We start from the raw sequence: 15,986 nt of genomic DNA, 5'->3' as shown, positions 1-15,986 counted from the left end.
TTTAATTTACAGAAATGTATGAATAAAGTGTTTCCAATCTTACTTTCCTTGTTACAAGATTACACATTCAGGAAAAATTCGAAGTTGCCGGCAACTCAAATGCGTCCATGAATGCCAGTAAAAAAAATATCAATGCATCGAATCTTTGTGCGGTCTAGACTCTATTTGTTCATGAAAAACAACTAATTTTAATATTGTTTTATGTATTTATTTAGTTCAAAAAGAGCTAGAAAACCAAGGTGGCCTTTCGATCCTGTCTGGTAGTAAGTTTCAACTTAAAGATTTTGTAGATTTAGTGGAGCCGTAATTCGAGTATGTTTATCGGATCCTTAAAACTGACAGCTAACGATTACTAATGGTACAAAACTCGGTCTACGAACATTAGCTGTTTGTTAATTTATTGAAAATGAAAACAAACGCGCTCTCTTTCTTTTTTCTTCTTCTCAAAACTTGTAATATAAGGTTTCGCTAAAAACGTTTTACACGTTTGGCCAACAGGAAGAATAAAGCAGATAAATAAAATTAATCGAATAGGAGGTCACAATTAACATATCGTGCTATACGTGATGTTAGCGATGGCGGCTAATGAAGTCAGAAAATGTATAGTATATTAAGTATGCTAATACCTGTAACTTCTTTGCGTCTTTTTAGATCTTGACTGGAGACATGATATGTATATGTACATATCAAACAGCAGGAGTAGAAAAGTACGGACTACAATATAGATTAATGAACTCAACTTGTATTGTAAAATCTATTTAGAAGCTCATGCCACAAATCATTTCTCGATAGATATTTGAGTTACCGATAATATTTTAAGCCAATGGTCAATCACATAAGCATAATGTCTACGCCTAAAAGTCAATGATGCAAAATAGCAAAAAAAAAAAAAAAAAAAAAAAAAAAAGATAGTAAGCACCTGTTTTATTGTGATGAATTTACTATAATTAAAAATTGCTTTAAGCCATAAAATAAGCTTTTACTAAAGGGGCCAGGGCCTATATTTTTCTTTGTCGATCATAAAAGAAAAGACGGGTTTTCATTGTCCAAATAGCCAAAGTAATTTCTTTGAAGGCTAGATGAGCCGAAATTTTGAAAGTATGCACATATGTTAGCTACATACAATGCATTTGTCAGGTCTAGCAATGCTAAGTATTTAATATTAAAAAGCAGATAAATGTATGCACAATACATACTTTATGGGAATTGAGGATATATGCAAAAATACCGGTTAATAAGCTATCATTTATTATTTTAAGAAAAAGGGGAAATTTTTGTGGTGACCAGTATAATTACGTTCGAGCTTGGCATCAAACTGGGACCTAATGGTAAATGCTTGTGTTACAATAACAATGAGCTACTGGTATCAAATATCAAAATTTATAATATTTAGCGTTTAACACTACTTTTAGAGCGAGAGAGCAAAGAGGAAATCCTCGGAGAAAATCCGAAAGTTAAGATATTTTAATTTAGATAGATAAATAGCAAAAAGGGGGTAAGAAGATTAAATAGTAATATGTAAATGCAGCAGCTTTTTTTTTTGTTTTGTTTTGTTTGTTTATGTACGATTTGGAGTTAAGAGACTAGTCAGTTTTTTACCAGTCCTTTTGATTGTGTTTCTGAGGCCGCGAGATTTTTTTGGAACTTGGACAGATGGTATTTCTGGTTTCTGATTGTGATTGTCGTGGTCAGATAAGGTACTGATAGTGCTCTTTTTCCGACCTAATCTACTCAATGTAGAGAATCTGTTTCGTTTTTTTATAGAAGGGGAAGTACTTGGATCAATTGTTTGTTGTTGTTGTGAGGGCTCAGTTTGTGAATGTCGAGAGCCGATTCTTGAAATCCTTTGAACTGCTGTATGAAGTTTTCCGCCCATAGTTGTAACACTACTTCGTCGGGATGAAGCAGAGCTTAGGTGAGGTGGTGTAAGCGCAGGGGTTGTAGTGGTGTTCATTTCTTCGAGGCTATGTTGTACAGAAATAGGTCGACTGTGAATGACATCAGATTTTTGTAATGGAAGAGGGGTTGCGGGTTCATCAAATATGCGTTGAAGATTATCAGATAATGACATAATATTACTGTCTTTTTTGACTAAATCAGAATAGAATTGTTCCTTGGAGTCACTTGATTCAACAGGTGGTGTGATGGTAGTACTTGTAGCAGCAGTAGAAGATATGTGTTCATCTTGAATTAGCGGAATGGCTTCCTCCGGTTGTTGTACAATATCTTTGGTTTGCATTGTAGGCAGTGGTATCACATGTAATTTTACATCGTTTATCAGTTGATCTTGAGCCAATATGGGTGTTACAGCATTTGTTGTAATTGTGTCGTCGATTGATTTGTCTAATTGATTAGATGATAATAATTGAGTGCTATCCGGTTCGAATGATTGATCAATTAGGTTATTAATAGGTAATACTGCCGTCATTGGTCCCGCATCTTTTTTAGTCACTGGTAATGTATCTGCAGAGGAATGCATTGGCGTATTATCGATTGCAGCTTGAATAATAACACCAGGTTTTTTCTTGTGTGATATTTTTTCGCGACAGGCTGATTTTTTAAAGGCTTTATAAATTGCATTCCCACTTAAAATAGTAAAAAGCACCACAAATCGAATTAAAAGCACAAAGCTCCTCGCCATATGTGCCATTATATTTTTTTTATCAACAGGTACAATAACCATTGACAGGAATTGTGCAGTTTTATTGATCATTTCCTCTCGATCAAGCATCATTGAAATTATATACACATAACTTGCTATTTTTATAATCATTGTTAAAGGCATTTTTGAATGTGAATATATAAAAGAGAGAGAGAGAAAGAGAAAAAAAAAGAAGGGAAGGAAAAAGCTACGAAATGAAAAAAGGAGGGAACTTTATAAAGCCAAGAAGCTACGTACACCCTAAATTAGCCCCAAAACGGGCCCTCTAAATATTTGAGATTTGAAACTAATTTATAAATTATATAGTAGCTGGCACCCCATCCCATATGATAAAGTATTTTTGGCCTCTAGAGCACGAGCAATATACTATTAAATTGCTCGTTAATTATCCCGAAATCTGTAAACTTAGGATGTTCCATTGCTGATACAGTTTCCCTTAATGTTTTCCTGCTGTCCATATTAGGCACTGAGACAAATAGTATAAAAAAATAACTGAATGTGTCATCTGCGAACTGTATATGTGTGTTTACTGATAGAGTGTTTGTTCTAAATTTAAATGCACATATACTAGCTATGATTCCATTACGAACTGACGTGAGTTTATTAAGTGTTAAAAAACAAGCCAATTTTTTTTTCAAAAGTCCATCGAAATCTCTAAGCAGCCGTGTAACCGTATAACCCTTACAACTTGTATCACACAAATTTCATAATTTGTATATTGATTAGTTATTAACATTGATGTTTTAAAGTACTACGCTAAACTAAACCAGTACTGCTTGGGTTGCTGCAGTGCTCTCAGCGAGGTTTTAAGTGTATTCTCGCCCAGTTTGATTACGATGCCTGTCGGTAGATGCGGTAATGACTTGTTTCTATATATCTGATTTCTTCTGTCTTTACTCTATAATGAAGTACAACTCCCAGAATATTCAAACAAAACTACTGTCACGTTAAGTAAAGTACTTTTAAGCATGGTACAAGACTTTCACTACTTCGGGCTTAAATACTTTACAATTTCCATGCGAGGAGATCATTACCGCTTTAGCATACATATTTGGAGGTATAAATTTTGTGGCATCTGGAAGATTTCGTTCCTCTTTCCCAGCAGATATTATGTCTAACATTTTTAATATTATGGTGGTAATACTCTTCCATGACGGACATAGTACCTAACGTTTAAGTATTCATTATTCAGCCCAATTTGTAGCGTAAAATTGAGTAAGAAATTTAAATTCGCCTCCTTTGTAGCTGCCACATGTGCTCAATTAATTTTTTTTGAAACTGACTACTTATTTTTTTGACGATCTTGAACCCCCTTAAAACGTAGCAGTTTTTACCAGATATATTATCGGTTGACCGAGATTTGGCATTGCGTGATTCGTGATAAATGCCACGTAGATCGATAACGAGCATATTATGTATACCGATACAACGTAGTTTCATGATGAGCACTTGGTTATACTTGCTCACCATGAGATCGCATTTTTGGTGACCTGGATACCTTCTTTCATGTGTATTTTCTAAGGCTCGCTTCACATGTTTCCATAATGCATCTTTCAATTTAGCAAAAGGCTTTTGTTGAAACAAAGGATATATTACCGGATAGTTTTCGGATAAGCATTTATATGTATTATCTTAAATGCTCGTTTAATACAGCAATGTAACTAATATCAAATGGTTGAGAGAAGCCATCGGCCAAGTGGCACCATTTATCATTTACGTATGGTAATTAAAGTGTTTCTCTGCAAAAGAAGTCTTGTCATGAATAACTTCGTTGTTACATGTCGTCATTAAATGTGTAAATGTCATTCAATCTACTTGGAATATCAAAAAAAGGATATAAAATTCAGAGGCTATGGGAAAAGCAGTTGTTTTGAAAACAAGTGCCAAGAATTTCCTATACCGAGAATAATCTTCTACATATTTTGCAAAATAACCCTTAGTTAATCACTAGAATACGGTCAAGTTTAGAAATCTATCACAATAAAATGCCGTCTAATATAAAAAACGCTTTAGCTGACTTACAAAATTGAGCTATCAAACTTTATGATACAACTTCTAATGTATTAAAAATTGCGATTATTGAAACGAACAAAATTTGATAGCAACACACTATCACAGGATAACCCCCGAAGTATAGTTTAGTTTTAATTAAAAGTGAAACACTACAACAGCACTAAGTAGCAAACGTAGTTTCTAATCTTAATTACGATCAAAACAAAAGGATCCCAAAATTCATTATGTTTCAAATGAAATTCCTCTAATATTTTCTGAAATAGTGCACGAGGGTTTACTAGTAAGTAAAAGAGTCAGTACCAATGCTTGTTGTTTCAGAAGTCCACTAAGAGCAAATACCTAGAGCAAGTGTAATGATAGCCTTAAAGCGTTACAAGAGTATAATAAGTACTGTACCCTACAAAAAAATAAATTACTGCTGTGATGAACGAAATAAAAGTTCAAGATAGACCATTATAGTTACTCCATTGGGTAAAAAATTATTATGGGAGGAAGTGTTGTTGTGAGAATTATTCTTTATTTGTATAGTATATTTCTTTTTAATATAGATATGCTTGCTAAATATGAGGTGTGTATGACTGAAATCTATAGTGGTGACAAACCCTAGTTATATTTCGAAATAACACTCATTGGTACAAACTTTCCTGTTGCTCGTTTGATAGCATTTTGTCTTTTATCCAAAAGTTCTAATGCTTTTGCACTAAACTTAAATGCACTTTAAAGAAGGATATTTTAATATTAAAATCAAGTCCACAATTTCCCAAACAAAAAAAAGAATATATATGTATATGATTAACACCAGTGTTTGATTTGCTTACCTATCTTTTGCCTCCTCTAAAAGTAGCTCATCTAACGGAAAATCGTCGAAACCAAAATCATCTTCATCATTTTGTGAACTATAGATTGCATCCATGTCAAGTACAGTAACTGATTTATTTCCCTGAACCTTGGCATCGATTTTTTCTTTGTCATGTTTTAAAGATAGAGTTGAATTTGATTGCTGAGAGGTTTCTTTGTTCATAGTAACGTGCGATTTTAATAACTTTTCATTTTCCAGTGCAATTCCTTTATCAAGTGAAATATTCCTTTTCGAGGTAATATCATCATTCAGTATACTTTTGTTATCACGAATGTCTTCTTTCAGTGTCATTTTTGAATCTGGTTTAACATCATTGTTACCCATAGTATCTGTCCACATCTGCTCCCAAGCCCTTGCATCGATATCGAAACTATCAAACTCGTCAAACTCCTCATTTTCTTTTATTTTACCCTTATCTATTGATTTTTCAAGATAAGGTTCAGCATTACCGCCCTTCTCTTTACTCTCAGCGCTGCTTCTATTCATGTTTTTGACTTTGATTAAGCCCTTGCCTTTGGTAGCTCTTTCGTCCTTATATTTACTATCGACAACACTACAATCAATAGAAGGCCAAAAGTCCATAGTGTCAACGACGATTTCAGACATTTCGGGGTCAATCATACACAGTGTTAAAAACGCAAATTCGTGATATAACCAATATGCCGGAATAGCATCGTTTTTGTTTAAAAAGAACAATACCGACAAGTTTATTTGACTCACCGTCCAAAGCCAATTATATCAGCTCCTGAAAAACAAATGGTGGGTTTATGTTGCTTGAGTACGTAATTAATGCAGCAATGTATGTCATGTGTTTCCCAAAAGATGCGACATTGTTGAATATTTATGAAATGTTCCAAAGATTTTTGATATCAGTTATCATTAAAGATAAAATCTGAACATTGCTCAATTCATCAGAGCTTGATATACTCACAGAACAATAAGTAGAACGTGCAATAATAAAAAAAAACCAAGATAAAGTTTCTCACAAAAAATACAAACAAAAAAACTTTGGTTGAATTATTTTATACCTGATGGATATTGTGTATTTTATAGAGCATACATTTACACTCCATTTTTTTATCTGTAAAAGTAGTTTTTATTGCTTCAAGATTAGCATTAAAGCATAAAAAGAATATGTTATATGTAATAGTATCCTATGATTATTTTTCAGGTTGCACAATAAAGCATATCTGCTTGAGCTAAATAAAATGTACAAATAATGCCTAATACGATTGGACATAGAAAGTAATTTTTAAAGCGAAAACGTCGTTATGATGCATCAAAAATGTCGTGTGACATTATTTCTTCTGTCGTTTCATCATACATGAAAAAAAAAGAGGTGCGATGGGAGTTGTGTACCACTCTCAGCCTTTCAAACAGTTGCATTGACAACTAATCCGACTTAGTGTGACCATGTGTCAGTAAATTTTCTATTGGTATATTGGGCACGTCTTTGTTGCCCTGTATATAAAGTAAAAAAACCGGGTACAAATTCCATCATCTATCATAATGTCTTCTACAAAAAAAAGGACCAAGATTTGCCATTGCAACAAGTGTGGCGGTTGCTCAGTTCCAATCAATACTGCTACACGACATGCCGAAAAAAAAATGTACGAGGAGTCATGCCAAAAGGCGGCAGCTTCCAAAAGAAGTTTGGATGAACTAGAAGAAAGTGTGTAACCCTCATCAGATATTTACCTACAACAAACTGTAATCTATACTAACAGAAATTTTAATAGATGACGCCGTAGTAGACACCAGCTTAGAATTTTCACGTTTGAACGTATCTGTTATTGAAGCAGAGTTTGCACATGTTAATATCAGTTCGACTCAAGTTGATAACCATTTTCAGGATGAATGCTCTTCAGGTATGCATACAAAAAAATGATTTATAACATGATGCTGAGTAATGTTTCAAGATGATGAGCGCGATTATGAAGAAGGCTTTATCTTTGATCAATCCTATAGCATTGATGCAAATGATGATAATGAAAATCAGGTTATTGTCGAAAGCAGCAGTGAGATATATTGGACCGATGAAGTTCTCAAAATGCTAGATGATTTGGATGATCAAGGTGAAAAATTTATCATAAAAAAAGGTAGGCTTGAATTTCGGAATAAATATTTGCAACTTTATTGAAACAATCGTAGTCCAACAAAATAATCATCCCAGAATACCACAAGATCCCACTTACTTGTTTATTTGTTGTTTTGTACTTATATTCCAAATGGACTTCTTGACTATCATCGCTACACACAAATTACTTGATCTGTTCCGTATGCTATTCAGCAATTTTGAGTTTCCAAAATCGTTACCCACGATCAAGCTTCAAACTGGATTTATCGATCTTACCAAAGATATGACTGTCTACGCAACTTGTCCTAAATGCTATTCAGTTTATCTTTATGCTACAAGCAACGGGTTAACACAGCCTGGGCCTCCACAAATATGTACATTTATCAATATCCTCAAAAAAGTACCTTGTCAAACCCCATTATTTCAAAACGGTTCCGATACTCCAATCAAAAAGTTTGTATACCATTGTCTTATAAGTTCGATCCAAAAGTTGTATCTGAGAGAAGGATTCGAGGAGAAGTGTGAAGAATGGCGTAGTTTTGAAGAGGCTGTAAACCCAACTGATATGATGTACCATTGCTCCCAGGGAAAAATGTGGAGAAGCATTCTTTCTCCCAGTGGCGACCCTTTTGTAAACAGCAGTAGATCTTTATGTTTGACATTGAATGCAGGTTAGAATACAAAAAAAAAAAAAAAAAAAAAAAAAAAAAAAAGGTAAAGACGAGATATACTTACAACCCAGTTAAACATAGATGGATTCCAACCATATGATACTACCTCCGCTTCTTGCGTCGCTTTTTATCTGCAAGTAAATAATTTACCAGTCGAGGAACGCATAAAGAAAGAAAACACGATACTGCTTGCATTAATCGAAGGACCGCATGAACCCAACACTTGTCAAACACAACGCCTATTATCCATTGTTACAAACCAACTTCGCTCCTTGTATTTTGGTGTTCAAATGTCTACATTCAACTCTGGAAAACATGGCCAAGATTACGGTGCTACTGTCAGAGCCTGTTTGTATCAAATCTTGTGCGATTTACCCATGCAACGAAAATTGAGCGGATTTACTGGATTTTCTTCTACGCGATCATGTTTCCGATGTGATAGATCGTTTAAAGTTTTTCCTGACACATCTAATTTGGATTATTCCGGCTTTGATGCTGTGCATTATCCTGCAAACGCCAATAAGAAGCTGAATGACATTCAATCCGACAAGTGGTTAAATAGCCATAATAACGCCGAAAGACATCGCCAAGACAGGGCCCACGGTATGAGATATAGCGTTTTAAGGAGTTTGAGGTACCTTGATCTTGTAAAAGCTACCACCCAGGATCATTTACATTGCATTTGGCTGGGTCTTGCAAAATCAATTATGTCAAAGTATGAAGAATTTGGATTTTTTAAACCACAACACTATCAGAGGTATTATAAATTTATGACACTATATATACGCAAATGTCATTACTAACCTTGTGTAAAAATGTTCCAGTATGGCCGCACTCGCTTCAAGTATCATCACGCCCAACGGTTGCAGCTCTATACATGCCAAAATAAAAGGAGGTTTTTCTTATATGAAGGGCATCGAATTCGAAATCTGGACCTTGCACTATTCCGAATATGTCTTAAAGTACATGATTGTTTCTGATAGATTAGTTGATGGATTTCATAAAAAGCATTATGCAAACTGGTTACAATTTGTGCAAGCTTGTAGAATTGTTGTACAACCCGCGATTACTACAGCCCAGGCATTCGAAGCACGAGAACTCTTCCGCTGTTTTTGCAAAGACTATGTGGTACTTTTCGGCCCTGAGGCAATCAAACCTAACTATCATTACGTCCTCCACCTGTCAGAAAATATTGAATACTATGGCAGTACATTCAACACTTCTTGTTTCTCTCTCGAAAGAATGAATGGTGTCCTAAAGCAGTCGACAGAGAATAGAAACCTTCGATCAATTCAAACTTCGTACATGACAAATTTTTTGGAAAGCATTCATATCTCGTCTCTCATTAAACAATTAACAAGCACCAATATCATTTCTAAAGATCAAGCCCACATTCTCCACAACACCAGCGCTATCAACCAATCCTTATACACAAGCTCCAGTCCTCAAGATCGCATTAATTTTTACAAATTGTCTTCCTATGAATATACCAATTCGGGAGGTGTGGTGACCGGATCAGAAATGCTATACTCTCATCCGAATATTATCCCTACTAACTTTGATGAAATTAAATCCACTCCGCTCGATCCTTCACACCATATGCTTCTTATTGAATATTACACTCTATGCTACCCAAATCGTTCATTCACCAATCTCTTTCATTTAACCACGACAAATCTATGCAACAACCATGGTAATTCACTTTCCAATAACATTCCTTCAATTTATGTTGGTGCCGACGCCAGAATATCCAAACAATTTCAATCTGATATTATGTACAAAAGCCGTATGGCAAGATCGATGAAAGGTGCGTATATTCAAACATTCTTTAAAAACAATCATTCGTCGGAGTCCGTTGCCTGCTTTTACGGCGAGATACAATATTTCTTTCAACACGTCGTAAATGTTAACGGCAGTGTTACCCCCCACACATTCGCTTTCGTACGGTGGTTTATCCCCGTCAACCCTGGTAACAACATTTTAGAAAATGAAACTATGGAAATATGCAAAGGCTATGAAAATACAAATGTTCATTCGATTTTACCTGTACATAGAATACACAACGCAATCACGGTTGCATGTAGTTCTGACAATTCTAGTAATCCACGAATTCAAAACGGCTGCATTGTAATAATTCCTCAAGAAAAAAAAATATATGTTTAAGCTAATTCACCTATGCCCTTTTTTAATTTCAATAAACCACTATGAATATGTAAAAAATTGTTGTTGGAAAAGGGGGAGCAGATTAAAAAAGAAGAAAAAAATTGTTTATTTACAATTCAGGAACTCGGGCCCAGTCGGGTGCCTGATTTAGAAATTCGGGCTTGATCACCACATGCTTGAAACGTCCCGTATCCTTTGTCTCCTTTTCTTTTTGGGCGTTTTTTCTCAAAATGAGATCATACTCATCGAAATGTTGAAAGGCGCGACGAGCCTAAAGACGAATTGATTTAGTATGTATTCTATTAATAGGAATACACTCATATTGTATACCTCATTTGTGCGCCAATGGGGCACCATAACCCGCAAGCGTGAGTTTTTTTCGGTCATCCCTATTTCCGAATCCGTGCTTTCCTCGTCACTTTGGAGTTGCTCTATCAAGAGCTTCTCTATGTCATCACCATAAGCATCTCTCATTTTTTTGCCATACTCCTCGTTGACCATCACGTTTTTTCTGTGCTTGCATTTCTACAATTATATTAAATATTAACCTTGGAAACGCCTTGCATATTCGTAACTTACAGAAATTCTTCTTCCCTTTCTTGTACTTTTCTTATTTTTTAAAAGCTTTGCTGCGGGAGATTGCTTTTCGTTATCCTGCTTACGGCGAAAGACATTTCTGATCTTGTTTTGAAGATCGTTGTAGGTAATGGATTCCGTCCAGTTCTTTTTGGTTGACAATGTGATTTGAGCACCAACAAAATCGATAATATTTTTAGTTATACGGGTGTTCTCTACCGTCATAAATGCCTTAGATAGGTTCCACTCCAGATTACCAACCTTCTGGTTAGCAATGGACGTTTTAATCCAGGCCTATAATTACAAGGTAGATTAGATATATGAACGGTTCTCTATTCTTGGTGACATACCGACAAACTATTGTAAAGTGCACCCCCTATTTGGAAAGGAGGTACATTTCCATTAGTCAATGCGGGGGTAGCTGAAGAAACAGCAGCTTCACCGGAAAGAATAGACAATATTTTGTCAATTTTATCTTCCACCATGTCAAGTCGTGCCCTCAAAATTTCTCCGGTAACGATGGCTTCCTTGACCTCATTTTTTATACTGTTCAGATCATTTTTAATTCCTGTTATCTGAAAACATTTTACAAAGGCACCAACAGTTGCTGAATCATCTCTGCTGCTTAATTGCGACGTATTCATGGGAGCAATAGATACCATATCTTCTTGTTGAATATTGTCTGTCACCGACGAGACGGAGCTACTACGACTTCTAGTTGCTCTGTTAGGCAAAGAAGAATATCTTGAAGAGGGGTTGGTAGGTCTAGTCATATTTAGAATAAGTAATTTCTGGATGAAAAACGTGAAATAATCATATATACACAGATGAGCTCTCATTCAATATTATGTTTTTTTGTGATATTCCAATTGGGACCGAAACTGTGTATGACCTTTGGTACCTGACTAGTATAAATGGACTTTCAATTTTTAGGGTTTAACGTGATTTTTATTGACAAACATACTATCAAGTCTTTTAAGTATTATTCCACTCATGCATATTACGAAGCATCAGTTGCCTCCGGTGTAGAAGAAAATATAAAAGAAGGAAACAATTATTTCGGCTTTTTTAATATCTTTTCTTTCTTTTTGTTCAAACTTTCTAAAATGTAATGCTTTACTCCCATACTTGTCATGCCAAATTTTTTAACCATATATTGCTTTATTTTAGTTCTTTGAAATCCAAACATGCATATCTATTATAGGCTATCATTTGGACGTATTTCTTAGGTGCACTTTAAATGTTTTTTATATCAGCTTAACCACCTCTATTCCCGGACCATTAAGTCAGTTTAACAGTAGGTACACAAAAACAATATCTTATTAAGCATACCCGTATCTAATTTTTTTCAAAAGGTTATGCAAGCTGTAAAAATACAGGAACAACGCGACTGCTCTGCGTAATTAATTCTAATGCTTGGCCGTAGCGAATTGCGCTGGTTTACTCTACTGTGAGGTCTGATACGGGAAATACTTAGACAAAAAGATACATAGCGCTGTTTTTCTACTATTTCTATAATAAAATAAAATAAAATAGAATATACTTTCCTCATAATATTCCCTTATACATCGAATAATTTGCTATATGCAACGAGTAACGTTTATGAAACCTTACCCTTTTGTGTATGTGTGTATATGTGTGTATATGTGTGTGTATGTGTGTGTTTTTGTGTGTTTTTGTGCGAGTAGTGTAGGATCAACCCTGACAATTCCCGAAGCGTTAAATACAAATGTTTATAAAGACCTCAAAAGTAATAATAGATTAAGCTTTTAGTTTCAGATACATGAGATCATTCAGTAATTAAGTTATTTGTTTAGCCACGATTTGCATCGTTTGTTTATTTGATGAATTGCATAATGTACAAAGTTTGAAGTTCCACAAAAAAAAATAACAATTGTCATCGGAGAACGTGATGTTTGCATAACTTTAAATAGTTGCTTGCAGCTTACATCACAAAATGTGTTACTACAAGATTTAAAGTCAACCCATCCCCCCACTATATTCAAGTTAAGCAAATTCGATTGTCAATCTTTGCATGGTATTGTTCCACCCGACAGAAATCACTTTGTCGGATTAATGTCAATTGTTTGGTTGGTATTGACCCAACCGATACCAAAACTGAGACATAATTGACTGCACGAAATTAATCTTTTAACTATGTGATAAACCTTTCTGCAGAATTATAATCCTCAATATCTTGCAAAAAACTGACGGTTTCAAAATCATTCTCTTGACTGGGCATAAAAACATCTGACTTGTAAAATTTGGCAAGATCAGTAACGTTGTCATCGTAACGATACCTTTTCTTGGGAATATTTAATGTTGAAGAAGGGCTCGCTTTTGATTTGGCTGGAATGGTTAAGAGTGCTTGTGAGGTAATAGTCTTTAAATCTTCACCCGGGTGCAGTATACGTTCCTCCATTTTTTGAACTAGATTTACAAAATCAAACGTTCGTTTGGAATGACCCACAAGATGACTCTTCGTTATTTTTGATTGTAAGGGCACTTGTGAGTTCAACCGCTTGAGTAAACTTTCGTTAGGCCAGTAATTTTTCAAGACTTGTGTAATGTCGGTATATTGCTCATATCTGTTACAAAATGATTGTACAAATGCTTTTTCGGTATCCTCATCTATGAATCCATCCAATTCCGTACCCAATAACATTCTTGGTTTTGCCGAAGAGAAATCGCAATACTCTCCAACGTGAATGTATTTTCGACGGAGTGTTGGTTTATAATGGCTTGGTAAGATGGATGTGCTTGGTTTATAGTAAATCAATCGCTCTCCTCGAGAAATCAGGTTTTGAACACGCGCATATGTATCTTTAGCTTGATTGAACTTCTTTTGTTCTGTTTCCGTTAATAGTAAAATGCATTTTCCTTGTCTTTTGCGCCCTGTTCGACCCATACGTTGTAACTAGAATATTGTTTTTTTTATTATTGTTCTTTTTTTATCCCCCCCCCTTTTTTTTTACCATTCTGATAGGCGATGATTGGGAATCATAACATACAATTAAATCCACTTCACCTATATCCAGACCTTCTTCACCAATACTTGTACTAACAATCACATTTAATTCGTTACTTTTAAATCTACGGATGATCTTTCACCGACAAAAGATAAATACAAAGTTCTCTATATCTCTTGTTTATCTGTTTTACCTCTTGTTGTTCAGACTGTTTAAGGCCCTTTAAAGTACTGTTTCCAACCGCCTGACCCACAAAAGAAGAGGCCCGAATCAAAGGATTGTGTGTATTCAACGCTTTACAAATTTCAGACACTGAGCAACGGTAACTAGAAAAGATCATGACCTTGGATGATTCATCAGGTTTCAAACTCGAGAAATGACTTACAAGAATACGAACGAGTACATCCATCTTGGGATGAGTACTAAAATCTGGTTTTACCATTTCTTTTTTCAAAACCAATAGCATACGCAATATCGATGGATGGTTGGAGAATTTGAATTGTGCCTTTTTGTCTCTTTGAAGCCCTTCCATGTGTTCGACAAAAGAGACAATACCATACTGACACAACAAATCATATGCTCGGCTCATCTGTTCCGCAACCAAAAAATTTGTAATGATTTGAGACTTAAGATACTTGTTGATACCAATACTAGTAACTTGAAAAGTCTTTTTCTTTTTTTGAATTCCATAGTTCGTATTTAATGCTGCTTCAGGTTGTATACCAGTATTAGGAGATTTGGAAAGCTGTTGTAAGATAGGTTCATACACTTGCGATGTATATTCATTGATAATTCTTGGCAGAATACCCGTAGCGCCTTGTGTATACGTTATGGGAACAATAAAGCTCTCAATGCTTTTACTGTACGAGTATTCACGAACATCTATTGAGTCCTCTGTACGAATCTGAATATTTGTGATATTTAGATTGTTTATCACAGACTGCACAGCTTTTAAGCTTGAGCCGGGTGTTGCGGTCAATGCTAATACACGATAATGATTATTTGTTTTAGACAGCTCACTAATGACTTGGGTATAGGCGTATTTCCCGGTGGCTCGATGTGCTTCATCTACCACCACACACACGATTTTATCAGTGGGACAAGCCTGATTCTTGATATCGTTACAAACAGTTTCAGGTGTAGAAAAGAAGACTCGCTTCCTTTTCCATAAGTCTCTACGTTTGACAGGAGCATATTGACCAGAAATTTCGACGGTATCTTGTAAAGGCAATCCACAAATGGTAAAGCATGCCTCGGTTTGTTGTGTCACAAGTGGGCGTGTAGGCGCCATGAATATGATTTTAGAATTTGGATACCACCGCCAGTAGTTAAACATGACAACTGCTGCGATAAACGTCTTACCAAGTCCTGTCGGCAATGCCACCAGTGTGTTGTTAAATAAGGCCTTTTGTATGATATTGAGCTGGTATCCGCGTATTGGGTAGTTTATAGGATAAATCCATGTGCGCAAGTTCTCCACATCGAGAGGATGAAATGATTCTGTATCTTCGGGTAGAGCAGGTGGAGGTGTAGGATCTTCTTCAGGAATAAAGCTAATTTTTGCGGCGTATTTTTGTTCTACACTTGTTGCGACTTGGATAAGATCACTTGTGTTTAGGTCGTCTCCAAATTCATCCTCACTATCGTTCCGAGTTTGTTGATTATAGCGTTTCTCTTGTGTAGAAATTAACGACATTTTTTTTTGTGGATACGGAAAAAGAAAAGAAAAAAAGCTATCAGTGTTTAATTGATATCCTACTTTTTTTTGTTGTTGTTGTTTGTAAATTCTGACAAATTACGTCAAATGAGAGATCCTGTTTATTTGACGGTTTTATTTACTTAAAGCAAAGTAGCCTAATCCACTGCATTATCGACACAGAGACCTTAAATAAAAGGCAGATTGAACAAATCAAGAGTTTGCGTACTCCCACTCTAAATTTGAATTGTATCTTTAGAGTCTAGGTGAAATGTGTAAAGTCGATAATGTTTTTTATTT

General features: G+C 35.3%; 3 protein-coding genes across 3 annotated transcripts; all 3 read right to left on the bottom strand.

Annotated features, from left to right (window-relative positions):
- Positions 1–1,264: 1,264 nt before the first annotated feature.
- Positions 1,265–2,851, bottom strand: EV154DRAFT_500154 (uncharacterized protein). The gene has a single exon (XM_051600558.1). It carries the CDS (start codon positions 2,783–2,785, stop codon positions 1,559–1,561), a length of 1,227 nt encoding a protein of 408 aa, XP_051460236.1. The 5' UTR covers positions 2,786–2,851; the 3' UTR covers positions 1,265–1,558.
- Positions 2,852–5,278: 2,427 nt separating this feature from the next.
- EV154DRAFT_581392 (uncharacterized protein) lies at positions 5,279–6,304 on the bottom strand (the record flags this gene model as incomplete). The annotated part of the gene is made up of 2 exons (XM_051606641.1): positions 5,494–6,304; positions 5,279–5,390 (listed from the first exon to the last, which is right to left on the bottom strand). Exons 1-2 carry the CDS (start codon positions 6,153–6,155, stop codon positions 5,279–5,281), a joined length of 774 nt encoding a protein of 257 aa, XP_051460235.1. The 5' UTR covers positions 6,156–6,304.
- Positions 6,305–13,176: 6,872 nt separating this feature from the next.
- On the bottom strand, positions 13,177–15,939 carry EV154DRAFT_581388 (P-loop containing nucleoside triphosphate hydrolase protein; the record flags this gene model as incomplete). Its single annotated transcript, XM_051606640.1, has 3 exons — positions 14,184–15,939; positions 13,997–14,125; positions 13,177–13,938 (listed from the first exon to the last, which is right to left on the bottom strand). Exons 1-3 carry the CDS (start codon positions 15,684–15,686, stop codon positions 13,177–13,179), a joined length of 2,394 nt encoding a protein of 797 aa, XP_051460234.1. The 5' UTR covers positions 15,687–15,939.
- Between the last annotated feature and the right edge of the window lie 47 nt (positions 15,940–15,986).

Source organism: Mucor mucedo (genome assembly GCF_025094135.1).
Source record: "Mucor mucedo strain NRRL 3635 chromosome Unknown EV154scaffold_21, whole genome shotgun sequence".
In the NCBI taxonomy this organism is placed as follows: domain Eukaryota; kingdom Fungi; phylum Mucoromycota; class Mucoromycetes; order Mucorales; family Mucoraceae; genus Mucor; species Mucor mucedo.
This window is presented reverse-complemented; position numbering and strand designations above follow the sequence as displayed.

Coding starts and splice junctions, on each gene's coding strand:
- EV154DRAFT_500154 (XM_051600558.1), bottom strand. CDS start 2,785: ATGCCTTTAACAATGATTATAAAAATAGCAAGTTATGTGTATATAATT.